This window comes from Dipodomys ordii, unplaced genomic scaffold, assembly GCF_000151885.1.
Source record: "Dipodomys ordii isolate 6190 unplaced genomic scaffold, Dord_2.0 Scaffold22, whole genome shotgun sequence".
Taxonomy (NCBI): domain Eukaryota; kingdom Metazoa; phylum Chordata; class Mammalia; order Rodentia; family Heteromyidae; genus Dipodomys; species Dipodomys ordii.
In genome coordinates this window covers 3,762,321-3,789,579 of record NW_012267238.1, presented here as the reverse complement: position 1 = coordinate 3,789,579, position 27,259 = coordinate 3,762,321, and the positions used below count along the sequence as shown (strand labels likewise).

The window sequence follows — 27,259 nt, the reverse complement described above, 5'->3', positions numbered from 1 at the left end:
TGCGGCGCTACCTGCGCGGGGAGGAGGCGCGGCTGCGGGACCTGACCAGGTAGGCGCGGGCACTGCGGGGTGGCAGCTCGCCCAGGGGCGCCGCGGGGAGGCGCGAGGGTGCGGGGCGAAGGGCACTCACTGTTCTAGGCAAATAGAACCTAGCCCGACGCTCCAGGCGATGGAGTCTTGGCATCTTGATGGTTAATTAGAGATGTTTCTCACCGGATGTGTTTTCCGCTCTTTCTTTTCCGTACATGTGAAAGCTCTCTAATTACTACATAAACAGTCCCTAAGCTATGTGGGTGAAAGTATGTCACACCAAGGTCGCACCGTGAAGATTCTGAGGGTTGCACGCACAGGCAAATGCACAGCTAGTATTGCCTTGCTACGAATCAACAAAGTAGTACTGCCCACTGTAAAATCTATTGTAAGGCTTAAGACACTGGGACAGTCATCAGGAAATGATTCGTGGTCCATGAACGGTTGTATGTGATTCCACATGTAAGGCTTTGTGCTGTGCTTTCTCTCCTTGGGACATTAAGAAGCCCAAAGCCGTGTAAGAAGCAGTGGTTGTGACTATGTTGTTCTTTGAACATATTGAAATTGTACTTTATGTCATATATCTAGCGGAGACTTTAAGGGAGTATAAGACAGCAATTCTAACTCTGGGTGACATGGGAGGAAGGTGTGTGGACACTGTCCGAGTTCATGAAGACAATCTGTGTGGAAGTGTGTGTGTGACATCTCGCCTTTGTCACAGTGGCAGATCTTGTACCAATTTTATCTTAATTCTCTCTAGCCATCTCCCCAAAAGTTTGTATTATAGTCTTAACAAGTGAGAAATCATTTAAAACATGAGAAAGCTAAAGTCCAGTAGTTTATCCAAGATTACAAATGTAGGAGCTAACAAATCCAAGACTAGGGCATGTTGTCTTGATTACTCATCCCACATTCTTTCTATTAAGCTGTGATGTCTCTTCTGTTTGCTTTATCTGATGTGCCAGGACACAGACAAAACTGTGTTTTGTTAGTGGCCAGAGTTCATGGTGTTTGAGAGCATGGATTCAGGAGTTCTTCAGGCCTCTATTTGAATACTTGGCTGTACCCTTGGGCACTTTTCTTTACCTCTTTAAACTTTACTTCCCTAATTTATAAAAATCTAATAAAAGTAGTTTTTATTCTCATGGGGTTTTTGGGCAGACTGAGTACCAAATAAAAGTATTTATCATTATGCTTGGCATGTAGTAATTGTTCAACACATGTTAACTATCATTATTACTGTTTAAGGGAGATTGGTACTAGTCTTCACTATTGGCTCAAAACATTAACAAGGATTCCAAGAGCCCAGCTGTAAAGAATGTGACATGCCCAGGTGTGGTGGCTCACATCTATAAAATCCTAGCTACTCAGGAGACTGAGATCTGAGAATTGAAGCTCAATGTCAGCCCAGGCAAACAAAACAGGGCTCTTATCTCCAAATAACCAGCAAAAATCAAGAACTGAAAGCATGGCTTCAGTGGTAGAGCACTAACCCTGGCCAAAAAAGCTAAATAAGAACTCAAGGCTTGAAATTCAAGCCTCAGAACCATCAAAAAGAAGGAGAAAAAGGAAGAGGAGGAGGAGGAAAAAGAGGAGAAGGAAAAGGAGGAGGAACAAGAAGAAGAGATAATAAATTCTAGATTCTTTTCTCAGGTGATTTATAAATACTGAACTTTGTAAAAATATAGCCTGATGCTTTGGAGACTATGATTCTGTTCCCAAGTCATGCTCTAAAACTCAGTGGAATGTCTGCTTTTTAAACAGGAGGTTTGGTGGTTTCTGTTCACTTTTCCATATTCTTAATCTTATGTAATTTGAGATGTTATTTCTCAGTCCCTCACTTTATTTTCTTTGAATTTCTAAATAAGGAAGTTTTTTTTTTTTTTGGTGGTTGAGGTTACCTCTTACTTCAAGGTAATGAATAAAATTTATGGTAGTTTCTATCATTACAACCTAGTATACATAGTTCATATACCAATTGTGCATAGATAGTTAACCTCTAGCTTTCTTTGTTGTTGTAATTTAAATATTATAAAGAGTAGAATTTGCAGCAATTATTTCTGGGTTAAGAAGTAAGCATTCAGACTATCTCGGAAGGACTGAGACGAAGCCAAAACATTTTGAAATGACACGGCCCATGAATTGTGGTTGGATAGCCTACCCAGACTATGTTGAATGCAAGGATTGGGTTGCAAATTTTATGTGCAGATTCTTGAAAGAAAGAACCTAATTTTCCACTCTCAGCCCATTCTTTAAAGCACAGAGCCATTTAGGAACCCTGAAGTTTGACTTTGGCATCCTGTAACTCAGTCTCTGGAAACTAGCTTGTTGCTGAGAGACTGGGCATGTGTCCAACTTCAGATTCCAAACCAGCCTCAGATATCAATTGATAGATTCCTCCACCCTTTTTCTCGGTGGGACAGGAAAAAATGCCATATTTGTTTAAATATGGATTGGATTGGATTGTAGAGATCAAACCCTTGGGTTAACCAAATGAACCTCAAAATGCACAGTGGGGTATAATGACAAGACTTTTAATTTGGTAGATTTTTTTTTTTTTTGGTTGGTCCTGGGCCTGAACTCTCGGCCTGGGCACTGTTCCTCAGCTCTTCAGCTCAAGGCTAGCGCTCTACCACTTGAGCCACAGCGCCACTCCCAGCCTTTTCTGCTTATGTGGTGCTGAGGAATTGAACCCAGGGCCTCATGCATGCAGGGCAAGCACCCTACCACTGAGCCACCTTCCCAGCTTAATTTGGTAGATTGAAGCAAGTATTCACCTCTTTTACCCTTCATACCTCAGTTTCTTTTGGGTGCATATGAAACATTATTCTAATAAGTGACTAAGGAATCCATTCATTTGTTAGTGGAAAAGTTGAAAGAATGTATGTGCTGAAAGAAATCTACAGGGGCTGGGAAGGTGGCTCAGCTGTAGAGTGCTTGCCTTGCATGCATAAGGCCCTGGGTTCAATTCTCCAGCACCACATAAGCAAAAAGAAAAAAGCTGGACGTGGCGCGGTGGCTCAAGTGGTAGAGCACTAGCCTTGAGCTGAAGAGCTGAGGGTCAGCGCCCAGGCCCAGAGTTCAGGCCCCACAACCTGATCCAAAAAAAAAAAAAAAAGAAAGAAATCTACAGACGTCTTCTAGAGTAGATCAGTTCTTTCTGTTTATACAGCAGAAAAGTATGGATTGGTTGAGGTTGAGTCAGAGTAAGTGTGGGGCGTTTTTCCAGTTCCCCCATCTAGCCATCTTATAAAATCACTGCACACTCAGCCTCAACTGTTCCTGGACACTTATCCGCTAAGCTGGACACAGCCCAAGTCTCAGCTGTATGTGGAATATCCTTCACTAAGTAGTTCCATATGGTGCCATAGCAGGCAATAATGGGCAGTAAAAGGATCCCACACCCCGAAGGCTCACCGAATGCAGGCAGAGCAGCTCACAAATAGCCCTATCTTTAAGATTCGAGGCAGCCTGGGACTTGACCGGCTTCAGATGCCCTTCCTCAGTTATTCAGGCTCAGATTCTGGTTTCTGAGTTTAAGCTGACCGGAGCATTCAGTTTCCTGAAAGCTGTGAGCCAGGCCATCTTCTATTCTGGGCCTCCTTTCTTCATTGAGAGTCCCACTCTTTCGGAAACCCTGTTTTGATTCTGCATCAAGAGGTTGCAGGGTCCTTACCAGGCCCTCTGTTCTCTTTCATCCCATTTCCCTTGCAGACGCTTTCCTCCCCACCCACCCAAAGACTCTCACACTCTTGTCCACATTCATACAGTCACCTTACACATATACTTTCCCCTCCATTGTGGTTATTATATTGTTTTCAAATACATTTTTAGATAAGGGAGGAAAAAAATCTCATAAAGAGTAGACGTTACATCCTTAACCTGTCCTGTTCAATATGGCCAATACACTTCAATATTATGGATTCCATCAGTGTGTTAACATGAGACACCAGGAAAAGAAATAACATCTTTTGGCTGTGGACACTCTTGTAGGATAGCTCTCAAAAGAGAAATTTACTAGAAGGATGATCACTTTAGATTCCCACCATTTTTACCCCTTTCAGCAAACGTCCCCAAGCTGGAAAGTTGGCAGTGAGCTGGCCAACCCCATTCTATACCCCCTGCCCCAGCCACCATCATTTCTGTTCTGTCTACTTCCTGAATGTCTCCCTGAATTCATCCCATTGACTCCCTTGATCATCATTACAGTTCAAACATTCCTATTTCTTACTTAGTTGTTGGATGTGTGTGTGTGTTGGAGGGGGGGTTCTGGGGCTTGAACATAGGGCCTGGGTGCTGTCCCTTAGCTTTTTTGCTCAAGGCGAATGCTCTACCACTTGAGCCCCAGGCTCAACTTCTGATCTTTTTGTTAGCTCAGTGGAGATAAGAGTCTCACAAACTTCTGCTTGGGCTGGCTTTGAACTACAATCCTCAGATCTCAGCCTTCTGAGTAGCTAGGATTACAGGTGTGAACCACTGGTGCCTGGCCAGTCCTTTCTGAATTTTCCTTTCTATCCTTTCACAGATTTGTGTATATAAACAAGTACTAGTACTCTACCCTTATATAAACCTGCTCTGGCTAAATTGATCACTTCTCACTCTCATCTAAGTATTGTTCTTAAGTCTGGGGTTGCATCTGTTATGTAATTACTGTGTCTTTCTCACCCACTGGACTAAGTGCTGAGACCGAAGTTGTTGTCTTCCTCAAAATTTTGATCCTAGTTCCTAGAAGGGTATATTCCATTTTTTCTTATAGAACTTATGCAGAGTAAGGACAAATGCGGTTACTTTTCTGTCTGTGAATTCTTTGTGCATTGGACCTCATCTTGCCTTTGTACCAGCAATGGAGTCTGATATCTAGGAAGTAGCCAGAATAGACTAACGAATTGAATCCACAAACATATGTCAAATCTCTCTGTCTTTGCATGCATGGATCTCTGTAGGCTCAAAAATGTTCTTCCTCACCTTTTCTATCTGCATGGAAAGCATCATGGAAAAACCAGCCCAGAGCAGGCTTCTATGTCAGGCTGATTTGGGCTCAATCCTGGCCTTGCTATCTCCTAATATTGTGGCCTTGCTTCCATTTTTCTCTGTAAAATAGGAAAAATAAAATCTATACAGGGCTGGGAATATGGCTTAGTGGTAGAGTGCTTGCCTAGCGTGCATGAACCCCTGGGTTTGCTTTCTCAGTATCACATAAACAGAAAAAGCCAGAAGTGGTACTGTGGCTCAAGTGGTAGAGTGCTAGCCTTGAGCAAAAGAAGCTCAGGGACAATGCTCAGGCCCTGAGTTCAAACCCCAGTACTGGAAAATAAAATAAAATCTATACAAAGGGTGTTAGGGAGATTGAATGAGACAGTATATTTAAAGCACTCATTTGGATGCCTGTACATAGCAAGGGGTCATTAAACAGTAGACAGTAATATTTTAGCTAACCTTTCAAGAATCAGGTCAACTATCCTCTCTTCTAGAAAGTCTTCTTTTACCTCTTCCAACCCCTATATGGATTCAGTGGCTTGCCTACAAACCATGCATTCAATTCTTTTATAAGTCACAATCACAGTAACTTATTCAACTTATTTGAGTTTCTACTGGATACTAAGGATTGGATATAGCGTGATAACAGAAGAACAAGATTTCCTTGTTTAGTAAACCCTTTGAGCTGGATCCTGTCTTTCCTCTGTATCATTTACATCTAGCATGGTGCCTGACTCACAGTAACTTACTGGTAAGAGGAAACTCATTCATGAGCAAATAAGTAGACCTCCTTTGTTGTTGTTGTTTTCTGGAAGTACTGGTACTCAATGGCTTGTGCCTGTCCTGCTAGGCTGGCCCTTCAGTATTTGAGCTATGCCATCCGATCAACATTTTGCTGGTTATTTTTGCCATAGGTTCTCTTTTCCTGCCTGACAGGTATCTGAGCCCCAATCCATCTAGGCTTTTCAGGGATCACGAGTGCATACTATCATGTCCAATTTCCCCATGTGGAAATAGAGGATCACAGAGTGCTAGGCAAGCACTCTACCACTAAGCCATATTCCCAGCCCTGTATAGATTTTATTTTTCCTGTTTTGCTTGAGCTGACCTGAAACTGCAGTTCTTCCAGTCTCATCCTCCAGGCAACGTGGGATAACAGATACATACTATTGTACCCAGGCATGGTTTGAAAAGGGGCTTGTGAACTTTTCTACCTGGGCTGTCATAGAAATTCAATCCTCTCATGATCAGCCTACCAAGTAACTAGAATTACAAGTGTGAGCCACCATGCCCAGTTAATTCTTTATTTTATCTGAAGTTTTCATATTCTTTGTTTGATTGGCTTTTTTCCCTCTTAAATTCTTACTTGAGTCTCAAGAGACTCAGAACTTTGATTTTAACTGCTTATATTAATTAATTAATTAATTTAGTCAGCTGTGGGACTTGAACACTGGGCCTGGGCGCTGTCCCTCAGCTCTTCAGCTCAAGGCAAGCACTCTACACTTGAGCCACGGCACCACTTCCAGGTTTCTGGTGGTTAATTGGAGATAAGAGTCTCACAGACTATCCTGCCCAGGTTGATCTGAGGATCTCAACCTCCTGAGTAGCTAGGATTACAGGTGTGAGTTACCGGTGCCCAGCTTACTTTTATTTTTAATTATGAAATTATGTCTCTCTGTGCCACCATGGCCAACTCCTAGGTTCAAGTAAATTTTCTCCCTCAATCTTCCTAGTAGCTGGGACTTTAGGCATATGCCACTACAGCCAGCTATAATGTTAGCTGCTCTGAATGTGTATACATACCATGCCAGTCTTCCCTAGTGCTGGTTGTATTCGGAGGTGAGATCGTTCTACTCTCTTTCAGATTCTATGACAAGGTCCTTTCATTGCATGAGGATTCAGCAAGCCCTGTGGACAACCCTCTGCTTGCATTTACTCTCATCAAACGTCTTCAATCTGACTGGAGGAATGTGGTACACAGTCTGGAAGCCAGTGAGAATATCCGAGGTAATGAGAAGGGCTGGAGGGACCGAGAGAAGCTTCTATGTCCTGACTCAGTGGTAAGGAGAGAAACTCTGATGGGACATGATGAAGGGTAAGATGGGAGCTATTACTTTATCTCCTTAACTCTTGAGAGTCCAACAAAGTATGTCCCCTACCTAATAGATCTTTATGATTATAGATTAGATTATATCATTTGACCTCAACTACAGGGCTGAGGGTATAGCTCAAGTAGTAGAGCACTTGCCTAGCATGAGTGAGGGCCTGGGTTCAATCCCCAGTCCTGGAGGGAAAAATGAAAACTATGTTGACCCTGTGAAGAAGTACATGATGAACTCATCTATTATATATGTTGTGTGATGGTGTACTAAGCATCCAATAGGTACTTGGCATCAAGACCATTAAGATAAACAGAGCATTTTCTCATGAACTATAGGAACACACCCTATACATAGTAAATGCTTGCTACCTGATTTGGAGAGCATGGGTTATGTTTTTACTACTATTCCAGCTCTGAAGGATGGTTATGAGAAGGTAGAGCAAGACCTTCCAGTCTTCGAGGACGTCGAGGGAGCAGCACGGGCTCTGATGCGGCTGCAGGATGTCTACATGCTCAATGTGAAGGGCTTGGCCCGAGGTGTCTTCCAGAGAGTTTCTGGCTCTGCTGTCACTGACCTATATAGTCCCAGGAGGCTCTTCTCCCTCACGGCAGATGACTGCTTCCAAGTAGGCAAGGTAACGATATTCAGACAGGACCAAGGGCTCAGCTCTAGTTTCTCGTCAGTGAAATAACTATGCCCTGATTGTTGTTTTTTAAATAGGTTTCACATACTTAAAGTAAGCTTGGAATTTTGATATTATTCCCATTGTTTGGTGGTATTGGGATTTGAACTCAGGGCTTCATGCTTGTTGGGTTATTACTCTACCACTTGAGCCATTTCCCCAGTCTCATTTTCTGATGGTTATTTTCAGTATAGGGGCTCACTTCCTGCCTTTGTATGCACTTATGTTGTGTGTGACCCACTTACTTTAAGCATCCATTGTTGTTAGGCTCATAGATATGTGCTACCACACACCCGGGGAGATGAAATCTCATAGACTTTTCGGCCCAGGCTGGTCTGGAATTGCAGTTCTCCTGATCTCACCCTCCTAAGTAGCTAGGATTATAGATGTGAGTCACTTGCACCCAACTTATTATTCCTATTTTTAGATGAAGGAACCCAAGGCAAAGCAGGTAGATGCCTAAGATTGTACAGTTTTAAATATAACAACCCAATTTTGAATCTGATCTTGTAACTCAAGATCCCATGCTCTGCCTTGGGAAAGTGAAGTGATTATATTCTTAGAATACTCTTGGCAGCATTCTAATTATTACAATTATCTATTGTGGCAGAATAAGAGCCGTAAACTAGGCAATGTAATTCTTTGGTTGTCCCAACTATAACTTCTCAGTAAATGAACTATTGGGAGAACTAGGAAAGTAAGGAAGGGATGTGGATGGTGATGTGAAGGTCAGATCATGGAAACTCAGCCTCCTGTATTTCTGGAATCCCTTGCCCCATTTCCTAATTATGTAGAAATACTAAAGCAAATTACTAAAGTAAAGGTAAATAAAAAAACTGCAGCCATTCACTTTAATATTACTTGAACAAACAGATCTCAGAAACCTACTACATGATGTAGTAGTTAACTGATCTCTGATCATCTTGAGATCAGTTTAAAATATCCCCCGCCTTTGGCCTTAAGATGCCCTGCGGGTAAACATTTTTATCATTTTTAATGTGCATATTGCAGGAAAGTGATTTTTCCCTCTGGTTCCTACAGTATTCATGAGCAGATGTAAGGTGGGCTTCAAGGCTCCTAGTTTTAGGAATCAACCATCCAAATTAATGTAGCATGGGGTTCCTGGAGTCACTGTACATACTGTTTTCTTTTTTCTTCCTGAGGTCTTCAGTAGAAACAGAGTCTAATTGTCACCATGGCTAATTTAAATTTAAGCCAGTTAAATGGTTTGTTGTATGGTACCAATACACGCTTCATTAGTGAGGCCTCTCTGAAAGTAAAACCATATGTTGAAAAGGTAGTATGGCAGCTTCCTGAAAGTCATGCTGGAAGTCTTTATTTCTGTATTGCTGCACTTATTTGGAAAGATTAAAAACATTCCAAATACTGTATATAAAAAGTACACAGTGTACAAACAATGATAATTAAGGAAGGTGAAATGGTGTTGTTCAGATTGTCTATATTTGTTCCTTCTCCCCACCCAACACCCTATCCTACCATGTAGCCACTGTCCTGAACCATAAAACATGTGATTTTTTTTAAGTTCGCTTCTTTCACTCTGCACATAAAATTTATCCATGTTGTTGGATTTAGTAGTAGTTTGTTCCTTTTTATTGATGAGTAGAATTCCATCACATGAATATACCACCAACTTTTTTATATTTTAATTTATTTTATTTTATTTTTGTCGGTTGTGGGGCTTGAACTCTGGGCTTGCACTCTTCAGCTCAAGGCGAGTGCTCTACCGCTTGAGCCACAGCGCCACTTCCAGTTTTCTAGTGGCTTATTGGAGATAAGAGTCTCAGGGACTTTCCTGCCCGGGCTGGCTTTGAACGATGATCCTCAGATCTCAGCCTCCTGAGTAGTTAGGATTACAGGCGTGAGCCACAGGCACCCAGCTACCACCAACTTTTGATCTAGTCTCCTGTTGATATATGCTCAGATTGTCTCCAGTTTGGCCTTCTATGAAAAAAGATGTTATTACCATTTGAATGTATATCTGGTGGACATTAGTCTTCATTTCTCTTTGATGAATGACTACCTGGGAGTGAGATTGCAGGTCAAAGAATAAACCTCAGTAGTTATCAATTTGTGGTCAAATTTGTTTCCTCTGTACTTCTCCAAACACTTCATTCATGGGTTCTTTCCAAGACTGTCTAATTCTGCTACTGTCCAGTTGTGTCTATTGATGTATTGATGCAATTGTGAATATTCTAAGGAGACATTTGATTTTCCTAGGTTCAATTTCATCATGGGTGAATGAGGAGAAAGAAGATTAAAAGCACAGGAAAAGATCAGTCATTTGGGATTGTCATTCATTTTACAGCTAAGAAACATGAGGACTAGATGGATAAAACAAAAGGTTAATGGTAGACCTAGGACAGGAGCTGCTTTCTAATGTAGGCTGCAGAGTTGCAGAATCTCTATGTCCTGTCATCTGGAAGTTATACCTGAATTAGATCATTTTGTAACAGTTGTTCCAACTCAGTGACTTTATAATTCCATGTTGCTTCCAATATTGACTTCCAGGAAATTGTACTGTGGGTCTGGTGTTCTCGTTAACTGTTAGCTAGGAGGAGACAGGAGCTCTGGTTGTGCCTGTGGCCATGTTGCCCGGCATTCCAGCATTTAATAATTTAATAAGAACAGACCCACTGAGCTCCCACAGCATGCCCACGTCTCCCTCCATTACCATGTCTAACCTGGTTACACTGACTGCTTTACTCACGTGCCCTTACTTGATTCAAGTTTCCCAGTGGCAGGCACCACCAGTTCCTACTCAGTAACTACTTGAATCCACCCCTCACATTGCTACCAGCAATACATCCCTAAAAAAATATGACATTCAAAACCAGATTAGTGTAGCCCATGCTCCCTTTGTATGCTCACATTGTTTTTCTTCACTTTTAAGTCTTAATATATTCTGTTTTTGCCATTCTGTCATTTTAAAATGTTTCTTTTCTCAATCCCTATACAATGAATTCCTTCTTATTCAAGGAAAGCCCATCTTAGCTGCCACTTCTACTAAACCTGCTGATTCCCAAGTCTTTTCTGGTCTGTGTGTCTTTATAGCAAATTATGCCTTTTGTTGCAAGCAATCATGACTGCTTCCTCCATATTACATCTGATCCGTCCTTTCTTCTCTGCCAGATTATAAATTCCACAGACAGATGCTTAATAAACTGAATTACAGTGAATGCGAGATGGAAACTTTCCTTCTTATGTCTCAGAAGCCCTTGTGTTCTCTGAATAACCATATTCTTTCCTCTGCCCATGGTCTCAGGCTTGTGTTTCCTACAGGTGGCCTATGACATGGGGGATTACTACCATGCTATTCCATGGCTGGAGGAGGCTGTCAGTCTCTTCCGAGGATCTTACGGAGAGTGGAAAACAGAGGATGAAGCTAGTCTAGAAGATGCCTTGGATCACTTGGCCTTTGCCTATTTCCAGGTAGGGGAATAAGTGAGACTGAGGGCTTTTTATCACTATAAAAGTAATGCTCTGTTGACACTGGTTGCTCACACCTGTAATCCTAGTTACTCAGGAGGTTGAGATCTGAGGATTGAGGTTCAAAGCCAGCCCAGGTAGGAAAGTCTGTGAGATCATCTCCAATTAACTGCCCAAAAGTCAAAAGTGGAGCTGTGGCTCAGGTTGTGGAACACTAGCCTTGAACACAACAGCTCAGAAAAAGCACCCAGACTCAGTTCAAGCACCCAGACTCAGAGTAGCCTCCCCCCTCCAAATGTCACATTTCTTAATTTTTTTCATCTTCTTAACAGGACCAAATTCAGAGAAGTTGTTTTATTATTTTATTATTTCCATATGTTGCATTTAAGTCTCCAAAAATATCTCGATCAGGTGTAGTGGCTCCTGCCTGTAATCCTAACTCTTTATGAGGTAGGGATTTGGGAGGATCATAGTTGAAAAGAGCCCAGGCAAAAAGTTTGCAAGACTATATCTCAAATAATTAAAGCTGGGTGTGGTCCACACCTGTCACCCCAGCTATGCAGGAAGTATAAAAAGCTTCAGTCCAGCCAGCTATAAACAAGAGATCCTTTCTCAGAAATAACCAAAACAAAAAGCATTGGAGAGCAACACAAGTGATAGAGTACCTGCATAGCAAGCACAAGTTCAAGCCCTAGGCTGGATCTCCAGTAATGCCCCACTCTCCCTCTCCCAAATTCTTAACTTGTCTTTAAAAAAATAGGCTCTTCCTTTGCTTCCTTCCTACTAGCTTTCTAGACTGTAGAAAGTACTGAACCTGGACACCAAATGGTTACTTACTAAAGAGTTTCATAGTTCCATTTCAATTTAATAACAAAATATAATCAAATAATGATACCCTGTGATTATGAGGTTTTACATACTTTGAGATTTGAGGACACTTTAAGAAAAATTATCTGTTTTATGTTTGTTTGTTTTGTGGTGCTAGATATTAGACTCAGGGCTTCGTGCATGCGTGTCAGTAATCTCCCACTGAGCACTTGCCTAGCATGCAAGTTGAGCCTTATTTATTTTTCTGCATTCTCTGGTAAAGATATTACTAAGACATTTGTTGGTGAGGAGACCTGTTTTACAGCAAGGCCATAGATCCTCTACATTTCTAGTCTTCTGCTCTTTTGAATGAACTTCATTATGTACTTGTGGTGAGAACATTTTACAGTTTATATAAAAATCTGCTTAATGATTTGATTACAGGAGATATTTTCAGTACAGTCAACACTTTCTTTGCTTTACTTTTTCTTCTTTTTTCTTTTGTAAAATAAGGCAGGAAATGTTTCCAGTGCCCTCAGCCTCTCCCGAGAGTTTCTTCTCTACAGTAAGTGATGATAAGATAAGCCCTCTTGGGTCTGACTTCTCCTGGTGTTTATTTACCGCAAATGAAATATAGCTATTTTTATTATTCTAATTTCATGATCCAAAGTATATTTCAAACTTGGGGTGAAATTGAACATATGTGCACAGTGCATGGGGAAAGTTGGCAAGTTATATGGGAAATGCTGAGAAGATGTTAAATTAACCTTGAGGGGATGAGATGGGTAGGAATGTGGAAATGTAACAGTGAAATCTCCATCTGCATAACTAATGTAAAATGATAATAATAACAACAATAATAATAATTTTTAAATGTCAACATGCTAGGTGCTGGTGGTTCACACCTAGTATAGGGCACTAGCTTTGAGTGACAGTACCCAGGCCCTGAGTTCAAGCCCCAAGACTGACAAAAAAAAATTCAATATGCCCCTTCCCACCTTATTCCTTAATAGAACAAACTGTTCAAGTTGAAAGCCAGTTTTTTCAGACATTTAAAAATCTGGGTTTTGACCCAGATGCTAGGCCTCATGCCTATAATCCTGGCTACTCAGGAAGCTGAGATCTGAGGACCTCAGTTCAAAACCAGCCGGGACAGGAAAGTCTGTTAGACTCTTATCTCTATTAACCAGCAAAAAAGCCAGAAGTAGAACTGAGGTTCAAGTGGCACAGCATTAGCATTGCGTATAAAAGTCCAGGGATAGTACCTAAGCTCTGAATTCAAGCCCCAGGACCTGCACACAGACATAAAACAACACCCTGGGTTTTCAAAGTAGCCCCAGGAGTGAATGAAATCCATGGGCACTATGACTACAAGAAGGAATATGACTCACTCTGGCTGTTTACTGAGACATATCCGGTTTTTCCTTTAAAACCATGGCTCACTTTGTTAAGCAAGAATCCTACTCAAAGTGCAGCTGCTTCAGTCTTCTACAGGGAGTGCCTTCTGAGAACAAAATGAATTGTCTTGGAGAGAGACACTTCCTAGCTGAGCCTGATTTTTTTTTTAAATAAAATTTCAATGGTAGCTGGGCATTGGTGGCTCACTCCTATAATCCTAGCTTTTCATGAGGCTGAGATCTGAGGATCGCAGTTCGAAGCTAGCTTGGGTAGAGAAGCCCATGAAACTCTTATCTCCAATAAACTACTCAGAAAAAGCCATAAGTAACTCTGTGGTTCAAGTGGTAGGGCACTAGCCTTGAACAAAAGAAGCTCAGGGGCAGAGCCCAGGCCCAAAGTTCAAGCCCCAGAACCAGAAAAAAAAAAAGTCAATAGTTAGATGGATTTCTGTAGTAAAGTATTATTTAATAAAGCATTTAGATACTAAAATAAGACACAACATCATGTATGTTATGTCTTAATAATTTATAAAGCATTTATTTCTTCACTTATTCATCTTTATTTGATTGTTTGTTTGTTTATTTGTTTAATGTATGGTACTACGGATTGAACTCAAGGCCTCAGAACTTGCCAGGCAGATACTCTATCGATTGAGCCACACCTTCAGCACTTTTTACTATTGGTTATTTTTGAGGTGGGGTCTCAATGTCCATGTGCCTTGTCTGTGATCCTCCTATTTGTGTTTTCCCATGTGACTGGGGTGACAGATGCAAGCCACCTACCCCAAGCTATTGGTTGAGATGGAATCTCATGACCTTCTATGCCAGCTGGCCTTCATATCCCTCAGTCTCTGTCTCTCAAGCAACTAGGATTACAGGTTTAAGCCACCAGGCTGGTTATTCACAACATTTTAAATAAATCTTGAGTATAGTTGGCCCTCCATCCAAGGATTGAACCAACCTTATATTGAAAATACTTTAAAAATAAATGTGTCTGTACTGAACATTTCAGTCATCATTCTTAAACAATATATTATAATAACTATATTCACATAATATTTACACTTTGTATTAGGTATTAGAAGCAATCCAGATATGATTTAAAGTGTATGAGAGGGTATGCATATATGCAAATATGACACTATTTTATGAACCGACTTGAGTATGTGTGAGTTTGGGTATCCATACAGGTTCTGGAACCAATCCCATGTGTATAATATAATATATAATATAATATGATATTATATTATATATAATACTATGGATTATATTATAATATATTATATATAATATAGTATGTTATTATGTAATATATTACTCTTTCTGAACTATGATTATGGAAGTCACTGTATGTTCTGGAAACACGTAAATGACTCGTAATATTAAAAAAAAAACTCCACTTGTTTCACTTTTTGTGCTTGACTCATTCAGGTCTCTCCCAAAGAACCCAAATTATATACTATCACAGGCAGATAAGTTGTGTGGCAAATTGGGGCTCCTGGTTCATCTCTAGCTTTGCAATACTTTCACTGGTGCTTGGGTTCACCATTTTCTTTCTCCACAGCTTCAATTCGCTTGTTAGAAACTTCTGGCCCCTCCTTTCCTCATTTTCCAAGGTGGTGGTGGTTAGAAGCACATTGGGGGGGGGTCTTCAGATATTTTGAGAACATTGCAACAATTCAGCCCCTCCTTCTTAGAAGCACTGAGAACCACACCCAGAGGCCAACAGGCCATGGGTAGCTGCATCTTGCAGTCAAAGTTGACACGAGTAGATGGGCAAAAGCAAGACACAAGATTTCTTGAGTTCTCCGGGGACCCTTTGGGAATCAAGTGAAACCCAAATCTAGAACTCTTTTGTCTTATACCGATTTTCTCTGAAAAAGATAGCTGCTAGTACACTATCTGGTACACAGGAAGGATTTAATGAACATTTACTAAGTGGATAGGTAGATGGATGAATGAATGAACAAGTGAATGAATGAAGTGTATCTCCTATACATAAAACTGACCATCTCAGAGCTGTCATCTCATGGACCCTTGGTCAAGTACCACATTCTTTCCCAAAGTCCTTTGTACCTACAGCTTCACCAAGCCCAGGTCAGTCTTTAATAATAAGATACTGTCCTTTAGCCACTAGGAGTTATTCAGGGTGCTCAGGTGCCTGGAGAAATGTACACATCCTAGGAGTCAGAGTTTGTTAATCTTTATTTTTCCTTGCTCTGATTTCCTTCAGGTCCAGATAATAAGAGGATAGCTAGAAATGTGTTGAAATACGAAAGGCTTTTGGCAGAAAGCTCCTACCAGGCAGCAGCTGAAGCTGTCATCCTGAGGCCCAATGTACCCCACCTGCAGACCCGAGACACATACGAGGCATTGTGCCAGACACTGGGTTCTCAGGTAGGATTCCTTGGGGAAGGCAGAAGACAGATTTGGCTCAAATGAGAAGTTAGAATTCGAACAACATGAAGAGAAAGGCCAACGTTTTCAAAAACAATAAAGCACACTTGTGCAGTGGCTAAGTGATCACCTGTTTCTCTTGAGTTCCAGCTTTTATGTTGCTCCTAGACCCTTCTTCTCTTGCATTGAGCCCTCTCTTTTCTTCTAGCCCATTCACTACCAGATCCCCAGCCTCTATTGCTCCTATGAGACCAGTTCCAGCCCTTACCTGCTACTCCAGCCCATCCGGAAGGAGATTATCCACCTGCAGCCCTTTGTTGCTCTCTATCATGACTTTGTCAGTGACTCAGAGGCTCAGAAAATTCGAGAGCTTGCAGAACCATGGGTGAGTGTGTCCAAATGCCTGGAATTTAGGAGTATGAGAACAGGAACACCGGAACACTTAGATCCTTTGTTAGTCCAGAAGCTCAAAATACTACCCATTTTATTAAGCTAGTCATTGATGGAAAAATCATAAGGAGGTTGCCTCTCATGGGAAAGGATTTACTGGAAGGAGGCACCAGGGGATTTTTCTGGAGTATTAAAAATGTGCTTTTAGCTGAGTGCTGGTTGCTCACACCTGTAATCCTAGCTACTCAGGAGGCTGAAATCTGAGGGTTATGGTTCGAAGCCAGCCTGGGCAGGAAAGTCCATGAAACTCTTATCTCTAATGAAGCACGAGAGAGAGAGAGAGAGAGAGAGAGAGAGAGAGAGAGTGCACGCTAGAAGTGGAGCCATGGCTCAAGTAGTAGAGTGCTAGCCTTGAGCAACAAAGCTCAGCGACAGCTCCCAGGCCCTGAGTTTAAGATTGGCACCTATATAAAATAAAAATAAAAATGTGCTTTTAATATTTTCTTATGGGCATGGACTTCCTGGCTGTATGAATTTGATGATAGTCAGCAAATGGTATGCTCAAGACTCGTGCTTATCATTGTATATAAATTTAATCTCAGAAAATTAAAAGGAAATTTCCAAAAATGGCAATCATTCCAGATAACAAGGAGAAGAAAAGAATATGCTAGAGACGAGGAATGAAATTCTAATACGTATTTATAGACTGGTGGGTGGAAAGATTATCTAGTTCAACTCCATGACTGTTGAAAAGGAAATGGAGGCTCAACGTGTGGGAATGGTCTTAATTAAGATCATACACATAGCTAGAGACAGGACTGAAGTTTAGAGATACACTGATTGCCACGGGGCTTCTTCCTTGCATCAGTTCATTTAGATTAAGTTATACTTGGTAGTAAGCAGCCCCTGAATCTTAGAGATACTTTCTCATATTACTTGTCTGTCCTGGGATTGGCTGCAGCTATTTCCTACCTGGTCTCTGTTCTGGGATCCAGCCTGGTAGAGTAGTCTCTGTTAGGAACATTGCTGGTCTTATCCTAGAGGAAAAAGACAGAAATGACTATTGAGCATGTTCTTAAAGCTACTGCTTAGAATTGCAGGTATTACTTCCATCCATGTATCATCCATGATGAAGTGTGTGCCCACCACTGCAGGTACAGGGGACTTAGTCTAATCCTTTTATAGGAAAGGCAGTACAAACCACAGAGCCAACCCATGCCAATGTGAAGAGAATCGCCCTTATAGGAAGTGTGGTAAATGTTTGGAGAAAAAAATAGAATTGGGCATGGAGGTGTACTGCAATCCCAGCTTGGGAAGAGGCAGGGGTCAGAAGATCTCAGTCTAAGGCTAGCTCTGGACAAAAGGATGAGACCCTATCTGAGAAATAAACTAACGCCAAAAGGACTTAAGGTGTGACCCAAGTGATAGAACCTTGTATAGCAAGAACAGATCCTGAGTTCAAACCTCAGTCCCACCAAACAAGAGAAAAGGAAATATATATAATATAATATTTTTCAGTCCATCTCACCTCTCTGAGTCTGTTTTCCCTTTGAAAAATGGCACTTCAATCTGCCTCAGAATTATATCCAACCAGAGATTATGCACTTAATGTGTGCTGTTCATCCAAGAAAACATTTAGTCATTCAACTGAGCACACACTTGTGCCAGACACTGGGCTGGTACTAAGCTTTTTCAGAGACAAGGTATGGCCCCTTCCCCTTTTGAATCCTACTGCATAGGGAGAAGGCAGGCATTTAGAAGGCCCTGTGATATGTGCTGGAGGGAGGGGGTGCAGAGTTGTGCGCTGGAGAACTAAAAACTTCTCCCCTAATGAGAAACCAGCTATGGGGAGATGGCAAAGACAGAGAAGAGAAGCAAGCAACTGTCACCATAGTGTGAATGCCATCAGGTGGTAACAACTATTCCAGGAAGACGGTCATACATTGCAAGAGCTAGCTAGGTGGCATGTTGGGAGAACGGGGGTAAGTTTGATGGTGAAGTCTGTGAGAGCCAGGATGGAGGGTGGTAATTGATTGGTCTAGAGAGTGAGACCCCATTAATGAAAGGCCTAAATGTCATGCTGGGTGGTTTGGGTTATATCTGGTAGGCTGTGGGGCAGGGTGGGAAACTGTGGGATGGACAGTTTTAAATAGAGGGGTGGTATGACTGGACCGCTGGTTTTAAGTATGACCTGACAGCATACGTGGACTGGATGGAGAGCAACCATAGTCTTTTCATCCAGAAGGCTCTCCAGGAAAGTCTAGAGTCTCCATATGAGTTGTTGTTGTTTGAGCTGATTAAGCTCTACTGGTGATGACTTTTTATGAGACTGGCGCACTATCTACTGTGCTAACGAGGCCCCTACAATGACTTTTTAATAGGGTCAGCTTCTCAGGGAGCCAGTAGTCAAATCTGGCCAGCCACAGCATTTTTCCTCAGAGCAGTTCTGTTGCCATGGTGATGGGACAGCAGTCTACCACAGAGAGATGTTCATGGAATCCTTTATGGGCAGATCATGCCTTTGGCATTCACAGCCCTTGCTACACTCCCTCCCCTGGAAGTGACTTACTGGGCTTCTATAGGTTGGCCCCCAGTGACAACTGAGCACAGACACTTCTGTGATTTGTGTAGGGTTTGTCTACTTCTTCTCCACTGCCTCTTTCCCAAAGCCTGCTCTCCCATCAATGCCTTCTCTACCTACCTTCCATCACCCTCAAAGACCCAGCTAAACCCCACACCTCTCTTGGGCCCATCAGGTCAGGCCACTAGTCCTCTTGAGGGTCACATACACCAAATTATCCCCCCCCCCATACAAAGCTTTTGTCTCTTGTTGTATCATACTTTTAAAATGTGTTCTGAGCCAGGGGCCAGTAGCTCATGCATGTAATCCTTAGCTACTCAGGAGGTTGAGATTTGAGTATCACAGTTGGAAGCAAGCCTAGTAGGAAAGTCCATGAAGCTCTTTTATCTCATTAGCCAGCAAAAAAGTTAGAAGTGTAGGTGTGACTCAAGTGGTAGAGCACCAGCCTTAAGAGAAGAAGGTAAGGTGCCTAAGGCCTGAGTTCAAGCCCCACTACCAGCACACACACACAAAAAAACGTTGACTGGAATCACTAGCTGTAACATGGGTTAGCATTCTGTCTCCCCAGTTAGACTAAAGTAACAGGCGTCACATCTTGAAATCAAAATGACTTGCTCTGGGTTACGTCCCTTGCAAACAGAGTACTATTTTTTTTTCTTTTTGAGATGGATGTTACTATGCTGCTCAAGCTGGCCTCAAACTCCTGGGCTTCAAGGGATCTTCTTGCTTCATCCTCCTGAATACCAAGCCTAGCCAGAATAATCTTTAAAAGATCATCTTTGACCTTATAAAATCCCTTTCTTAAACTCTGTGATGGGTCACTTTTGCTTGAATACTTACCAAGTTCTGTGTTCTGGCTGTGGCTGACTCCTTCTGCCACATCTTCCCTTGCCGCCCACACTCGAGCTGCCTGGAACAGCCTTCTGTGTTATCTCTCTCCTTCTGTGTTCTCTCTCTCCTTTCTGCCTGGAATGCCTGCTCTCCATCTCTTTCTACCTTTGCAATTACAATGCATCTATGATCATCCTGGGGAACCTTCCTGTGTCTCCTAAGAACTAAAGGCCTGTCTCTGTATTTCCACAGCCCCTTCTCCCTTCCCATCATAGCTCCATGAGATGATTTATGGGCAGAGTCTTATTCTGTTTTCATATATTGTTTTTCTAATGCCCAGCACCATGCAGAGCACAGAAAACAGCCAACAAAAAAATGAATGACCTGGGCTGGGAATGTGGCTTAGTGGTAGAGTACTATGTATAAAGCCCTGGGTTCAATTCCTGAGTACCACATTAAACAGAAAAGGTTGGAAGTAGTGTTGTGGTTCAAGTGGTAGAGTGCTAGCCTTGAGCAAAAGAAGTTCAGGGACAGTGCCCAGGCCCTGAGTTCAAGCCCCAGGACTGGAAAAAAAAAGAAGAATGACTTATAGGTCCACAATAAGGATCGTGAAAGGAATTAGCTACAAAGTAGCTCCTTAATTGGGGAAAAGGGAATTCCTAGGATTGATTTTGCCCTGTAGTAACAGAAGAGATCATTACCTCTCTTCTATACATCTCTCTCTCTCCCCTCTATAGATGGCTCAGGAGGGGACACCAGGAACAACTGGGGAGACAGGATCAGTCACCTGATTTCCTAGGTGCTAGAATTGTAGAGCTACAGGCTAGGAGGAGCTCTCAAGAACATATTTGCATGCTGTGTGTTGCATGCTGTGTGTTGTTGGTGGGGAGACTGATCCACAGGAAGAAGGTTTTTCCAAGATGGCCACTTGATTTGGCAGCAGGAAGGACAACCTGAGAGAAGACAAGGGTTTCTATCTTGTGCAGTTGGTTCACTGCTCCACCATGGCCCTGAATGCCTGGGAAGCCTCAGTACTGGTGTACAAGCCTAGAGTGCCTTTCTGTGCAGAGCAGAGCAGATCTTGACTCATTTGTGGTCTGTATCCATTTAACCAGTGCTGAGTCCCTGCCTCCTTCCTGGACTCTGCAGTTGGAGACACAGCACCATGTACAGACTCAGCCCTTACCCTCACACACCTGTCACCCTCCTGACAGAGGCTGTGAATAAGTGATTCTCTCTCTGAGAATCACTGAGTTTGTGTTAAGGAGTCATTAAAAAAAACATTCTGTCTGCTACATGTAGACAGAATGAAACATTCAATTTAAAAAAATGGCTTCAAACTGTAGTCTTCTTCATAATCAAAGCTGCAGCCAAAGATTGTGATTCTCAATAAGGAAGGTTTCAGCCAAAGGGAGCAGCTGAGTTGAGCTTTTCTTGTCATTGGCCCTGGGTGCCACTTGAATCAAGACACAGTGCTTACTACATCAGCCCCAAGCCTGCAGTACAAAGAGGATGAGAAAGACCCTGCTCTTACCTAACTCCATCTTGCAGACACAAAAGGGATTGAAATGCCAGTTTTTTTCCAACTCCTAGGACTTGTATTGCGTGTTTACTGTCTTCCAGACACAGCTGTGAAGGTTACTTTCAACTCTAAGATTTTTGCTCACTTATTTTATTTTCAGGATCACTAAATTACTACCATGTACAAAATATCCTTCCGTGGGTGATGAACCAGCGATTATCTTGTGCTTTGAAAGGGGCAGCCTGTGGACATAAAGGGCCTGCCCTTTGTTTTTTTGTTGTTGTTGGCCGTGGGGCTTGAACTCTGGGCCTGGGCGCTGTCCCTCAGCTCTTCAGCTCAAGGCGAGCGCTCTACCACTTGAGCTACAGCACCACTTCCGGTTTTCTGGTGGTTTATTGGAGATAGGAGTCTCACGGTCTCTCCTGCCCAAGCTGGCTTGAACCGTGATCCTTAGATCTCAGCCTCCTGAGTAGCTAGGATTACAGGCGTGAGCCACCAGCGCCCGGCTGGGCCTGCCCTTTGTGATGTAATCACTTGGACTTTGTCTTGTCCTTCCACAGCTACAAAGATCAGTGGTAGCTTCAGGGGAAAAGCAGTTACAAGTGGAATACCGCATCAGCAAAAGGTAAGAAGGACCTCCCAAGAAGGGACCATGCCTGCTGCCAGCTGTCAGCAATGGCGTTTCTGGGACAGCCATAGATGCTGTTGGAGAATCTGTAGTTCATGTTGTCTATGTATTGTCTTTTTTTTTTTTTTTGCTGGTCCTGAGGCTTGAACTCAAGTCCTGGGCGTTATCCTTGAGCCTCTTTGTGCCCAGGGCTAGCATTCTACCACTTGAGCCACAGCTCCACTTCTGGATTTTTTCTGGATAGTTTAATGGAGATAAGAGTCTCACAGACTTTCCTGCCTGGGCTGGCTTTGAACTGTGATCCTCCGACCTAAGCCTCCTGAATAACTGGGATTATAGGTGTGAGCTACTAGAATTTGGCTTTTTTTTTTTTAATGACAGTGCTTCACTAGGTAGCCTAGACTAGCCTCCTCAAACTCATCTTCCTCCTGCTTTAGCTCTCCAAAGCTGAGATTACAGGCATGCACCACTATACCTGGCATATGCATTATTTTTTTTTCTGAGAGGGAGAAGCTTCCACTCTCCTCACCTCAGGACCTTCCTCAAGTTCTGTTTTCTGAGAAACTAACAAAGAGGCCATTAGAGAAAGAATTTTTAAAAAATGCCTCTACTCCAACTAGAAAATAAGCATCTAGTTATTCCTATCTTGAGTTTCCTTTGTGGAAACTATAGTCCTGTCCACATTTGTCATTTGACTTTGCAGATTCTATTCCCACCTCTGACTCATATGCTAAGCATGACTTGCGAACACTCAGGCAAGAGTTATTACTAGCCTCCCAGAACCACAGGCTTCTCTAGAAGAGCCTTTTCTCCTATGCACCCAGCTTCATCCTCTTCCCTGAATCTCTGTCTCTTCACTACAGCCCTTTATTTGCACAGGACTACTGGGAGACAGTACAGGCAGGAATGTCTTTCAAGCCAAGCAAGGCAGCCATGTCAGCATCCTGGGGAGAGGCCAGATCTCATGGGGATCGTCTGAATGGGAGGCGAGAGGGAGAAAGCTCTGATGCTGAATCATTTTGGCTGAACTTATTTGGTCTGGTAGATTTAAGGAGCTTTCACATTAGGAGTTATTCTTGAAGCTTTGGAAGTCTGTGTGACTCAGCTTTATTGTTTTTGCTCACGTTCCTGGAATTCTAGTGTTAAGAGAGGAAAAGTGACCTTCTGTGTAGGTGCATGGTTTTAGGGAAGTATGTGGTATTTTCTTCACTTTTCAGATCAAACTATCGCCTCTTTTTCCCTCCTGACATCACTCATCAACTTTTGAATTTTGGTTCTGTCCTTGTAACTTCACTGGAAATGATCCCTCACAAGTCACCAGGGCTAGGTATCAATAGCTCACACCTGTAATCCTACTCAGGAGGCTGAAATCTGAGGATCACAATTCAAAACCAGCCTGGACAGGGAAGTCCATGAGACTCTTATGCCCAGTTAACTAAAAAAAAAGTCAGAAGTGGAGCTATGGCACCAACCTTGAGCAAGCAGCTACAGGACATTGTCCAGGTTCTGAGTTCAAGCCCAGGACTGGCATACATACACACACGCGCATGTGCGTGCGTGCACGCGTACACACACACACACACAAATTTACCAGGGACTGGGCATAGTAGCACAGAACTCTCAAGGTACAGTAAGGATACATAACAAAACTGTGTTTCAACAAGAAACAAACAACAAAAATACAAGGCACTCTGAATTGCTAAATTATTTCCTTTTCATGTACCTCCATTGGTTCTCTGTTAGCCACCTTAGTCCATTTCTCCTTGCCATAAATACCCCCAAATGGAGACTTTATAGAGAACACAGGTTTAGTTCACATTTGTGCAGGCTGAGAAGTTTAGGAGCATCTAGTCAGGGCCTACTTGATGCGTGTTAAAATGGTAGAACAGAGCAAGTATGCTAATTCAGGTTTCTCTTCTTTTTCTTTTTTTTGGCCAGTCCTGGAGCTTGAACTCAGGGCCTGGGCACTGTCCTTGAGCTTCTTTTGCTCAAGGTAGCTAGCATTCTACCACTTGAGCCACAGTGTCACTGCTAGCTCTTTCTGTTTATGTGGAATCAAATCCAGGGTTTCATGCATTCTAGGCAAGAACTCTACCACTAAGCCACATTCCCTCTCTTCTTTTTCTTATAAATAGCCATCAATCCTATCATGGCATGACATGACTTTATTCTAATCATCCCCTAGGACTCCACCTCCAAATACCACTACCATATGAATTAGTTAATCCATGCATTTTCAATACAAGGACTTTGGGATTGGGGACAAAGTTCAGATCCTTTAATCAAACGTCCTGGTCTTTCTTCATCATGCTCAGAGCCTACTCTTCCAAACCTTTCTGCATTATTTTTCTCACAAATCAGATACTTGTAGCATTTGTTCATATTATTTGTTGTCACACCTCCATGTTTGTGCTTGGGCTGTTTCCTCAGGCTAGAAAGTCCTGCCTCATCTATCACTGAAACTTATGCACCCTTCAAAATTTTGCCCAGGCATTCCAGTAGAAATAACTTCTTCCTCAGTGCTTCCCAGCACTCTAAAGTCTACTTTTCATCTTTTTCCACTCTAATTTGACCTTAGCTATAGTTGAGTTTTTCTTCTCTCACGGTCCCTAAATTTGCCTTGGGTATTTTTGCAAGCCTAAGAGTTTGTGGCACTACATGGCGGAATGAGCAAATGAACCCATCACTTCAAGAAGTGGTCTTCTAGTACCAAGCATGTAGTACCAGAGGGCTCCTGGTCTCCCCAGAGGTTCACTGGCTTTGCTTTTGTAGTGCATCCTTAATCTCCCAGGAACCTCTGGACCTCTGCCCTCCCTTCCTCTCTTTCTCTCTTCCTCCCTTCCTCATTTATCCCTCTCTTGGCTCCTCCCTCCCTTCCTCTGGCAACTGACAACTTCTTCATTTATCCACAGACAGTACGTAATTATTTTCAACATCACTGATGCTCTGATCTGTGGTGTGTTTTAGTGCCTGGCTGAAAGACACTGTTGACCCAGTGCTGGTGACCCTGGACCACCGCATTGCTGCACTCACAGGCCTTGATGTCCAGCCTCCCTATGCTGAGTATCTCCAAGTGGTGAACTATGGGATTGGAGGACACTATGAGCCTCACTTTGACCACGCTACGGTAACATTGGGGTGGATAATTAGTCTCCTGGGGGAGGAGAGCCAGCCCTTGTTTAATTCTCTCAAATGGGTTCTCAATAGTTTCTCCAGGAATAGTTAATGGAAGCCTAGAACAAAAGTTTTTGCTTCAAAAATAGCTGAAAACTTTGGCTTCTACTGATTGCTGCTGATTCATTTTCTTATCTGCCACCATGCCTGTCTCTAGAATTGGCTAGTGAGGGAATAATGAATATAGACTGTAATGGAATTGTTTCTTCTACTTCACTTGGGAGTGTCCCCAGAAGGATTGTCCTTCCTCTAGCCCTCTCCTTTCCATTGATCTCAACTGTCCACCTTTGCTGACAGTAGCAAATCATTTTAAGTTTTTTAATTAATTAATTAATTTTTGTCAGGCATGGGACCTAACTCTGGGCCTGGGCACTGTCCCTCAGCTCTTCAGCTCAAGGCTAGTGCTCTACCATTTGAGCCACAGCGCCACTTCCGGCTTTTTCTTTTTGCTTATGTGGTGCTGAGGAATCGAACCCAGGGCCTCATGCATGCAAGGCAAGCGCTCTACCACTGAGCCACCTTCCCAGCCTTCATTTTAAGTTTTAATTTTTATTAGCTTATGTTAGTTGCAGGAGAGAAGTTTCACTGTGACATTTTCTATATATGTTTACAATGTATCCCAATCAACCTCCTTCCCTGCTTACTCTCTTACCTTTCCATGATTCCTATTCATCCTACCCTTTGTTAGCCTTCTCTATCTCTGGAGCACCTCCCCACCCCTCATCTGAAACAATTTGAGAATCAAAAAGACTTCCCTAAGAGAGTGGACATGATCAATGCATGATATATGTATAGGTGGAAATGTCACAATGAACACCATTAATCTGTACAATCAAATGTACATTCATAATTATACTTAAATGAGCAAAAGACTTAAAATACACAGATGGCCAATAAACTCATGGAAAGATACTTCACACCATGAATCGAAATAAATACCTTCCCCCCAAACTGATCTAGAGACTCTGTCCCAACTTTATCATAATTCCAGGAGACTTCTTTTTTTAAAAAAGTTGTTGGTTTTAGAAATTAACAGACTGATTCTAAATGCAAATGGAAGTGCAAAGGACCTAGACCAGTTAGTTTTGTAAAAGAAAAAAGTGGCTCAGAGCTGTATCACATCCTTGACACTCTGTTTTTTTTCTGCATTAATGGTGGAGCCCTGGCTGTCTCTCTGGTATCATCTGCATAATGTCCTGCTATGTCTGGTATCATCTGCTATGTCTTGTTTTGTCTCAGTCGCCAAGCAGCCCCCTCTACAGGATGAAGTCTGGAAACCGAATTGCTACATTTATGATCTATGTGAGTCTTGCTCTGGAAGGACCGGAGCTTCTTACTCAATGTCTCTTTTATTTTATAATTTTCAAAACATTTTCATATATTGATTTAACCTTGTACTGAACTGAAAAGCCTTGAGGAATTTTGTGGCTATCAAAGAGCTTTCCCTCCCCCTACCCCCGCAGTATAGGCAACAAGAACAGATTTTTATCCCTCAAACAGCTCACAGTGTAAGCTTTGAATTTACACAGGTATAACTGTGACCTTGCATAGGCAGTTAGTTGGATGGAGGCAGGGTTACATTGAAGGCCAGGAGAATAGGAGGCTTGAACAGTACAGAGAGAGGATACAGTCTCATTTCAGATCTATGGCCTAAAAGCATGGAGGTGAGTGAAGTTGTGGAGCCAGAAAAGAAAAAGAGAAATGAGGCAGCTCTGACTATGAGAGGAAAGAACAAGAGTCCTACAGAGAAATTCAATAGTGCTGTCTCTGATATGTACTGAAAATCCTACTTCTTTTCTCCCCATAAAATCTGTAAAATCTCCACTGCACCTTTTAAAGAAAACAATTCAGGCTAGATGTCAGTGGCTCATTCCTGTATCCTCTGCAACTCAGGAGGCTGAGACACAAGGATCCCAGTTTGAAGTCAGCCTAGATAGGAAAGTATGAGACTCCTATTTCCAATTAACTACCAAAAAGCTGGAAGTGGAGCTGTGGCTCAAGTGGTAGAGTATTAGCCTTGAGCAGAAAAAGCTCAAGGATAGTGCCCAGGCCATGACAAGCCCCAGGACCAGCACACAAACACACACACACACACACACAGGACCAGCACACAAACACACACACACATACACACACAGATAAATTGGCCTCCACTCCTGATTCTTGGCCTGATCCTACAGGATCTGGCCTCAGTCTTTCTTACAACATCTCTGCTTTCCCTTCAGGACTCCACAAACAAGCCATGATTTCAAACATTCACTCAGAAGAGATTATTAGAAGCAGTCACTAACTAG

At 42.4% G+C, this 27,259-nt stretch overlaps 1 protein-coding gene across 1 annotated transcript in view; it reads left to right on the top strand.

The window, feature by feature from the left end:
* Nucleotides 1–6: 6 nt before the first annotated feature.
* P4ha3 (prolyl 4-hydroxylase, alpha polypeptide III) overlaps nt 7–27,259 on the top strand; it is a 32,759-nt gene continuing 5,506 nt past the window's right edge. Inside the window, exons 1-10 of the mRNA XM_013014031.1 lie at nt 7–49; nt 6,872–7,014; nt 7,520–7,743; nt 11,092–11,241; nt 12,559–12,610; nt 15,676–15,839; nt 16,048–16,224; nt 21,724–21,788; nt 24,759–24,918; nt 26,205–26,267. Of these exons, the coding sequence (XP_012869485.1) occupies nt 7,597–7,743; nt 11,092–11,241; nt 12,559–12,610; nt 15,676–15,839; nt 16,048–16,224; nt 21,724–21,788; nt 24,759–24,918; nt 26,205–26,267 (978 nt within the window). The 5' untranslated portion in view covers nt 7–49; nt 6,872–7,014; nt 7,520–7,596. The remainder of the gene's footprint in view (nt 50–6,871; nt 7,015–7,519; nt 7,744–11,091; nt 11,242–12,558; nt 12,611–15,675; nt 15,840–16,047; nt 16,225–21,723; nt 21,789–24,758; nt 24,919–26,204; nt 26,268–27,259) is intronic.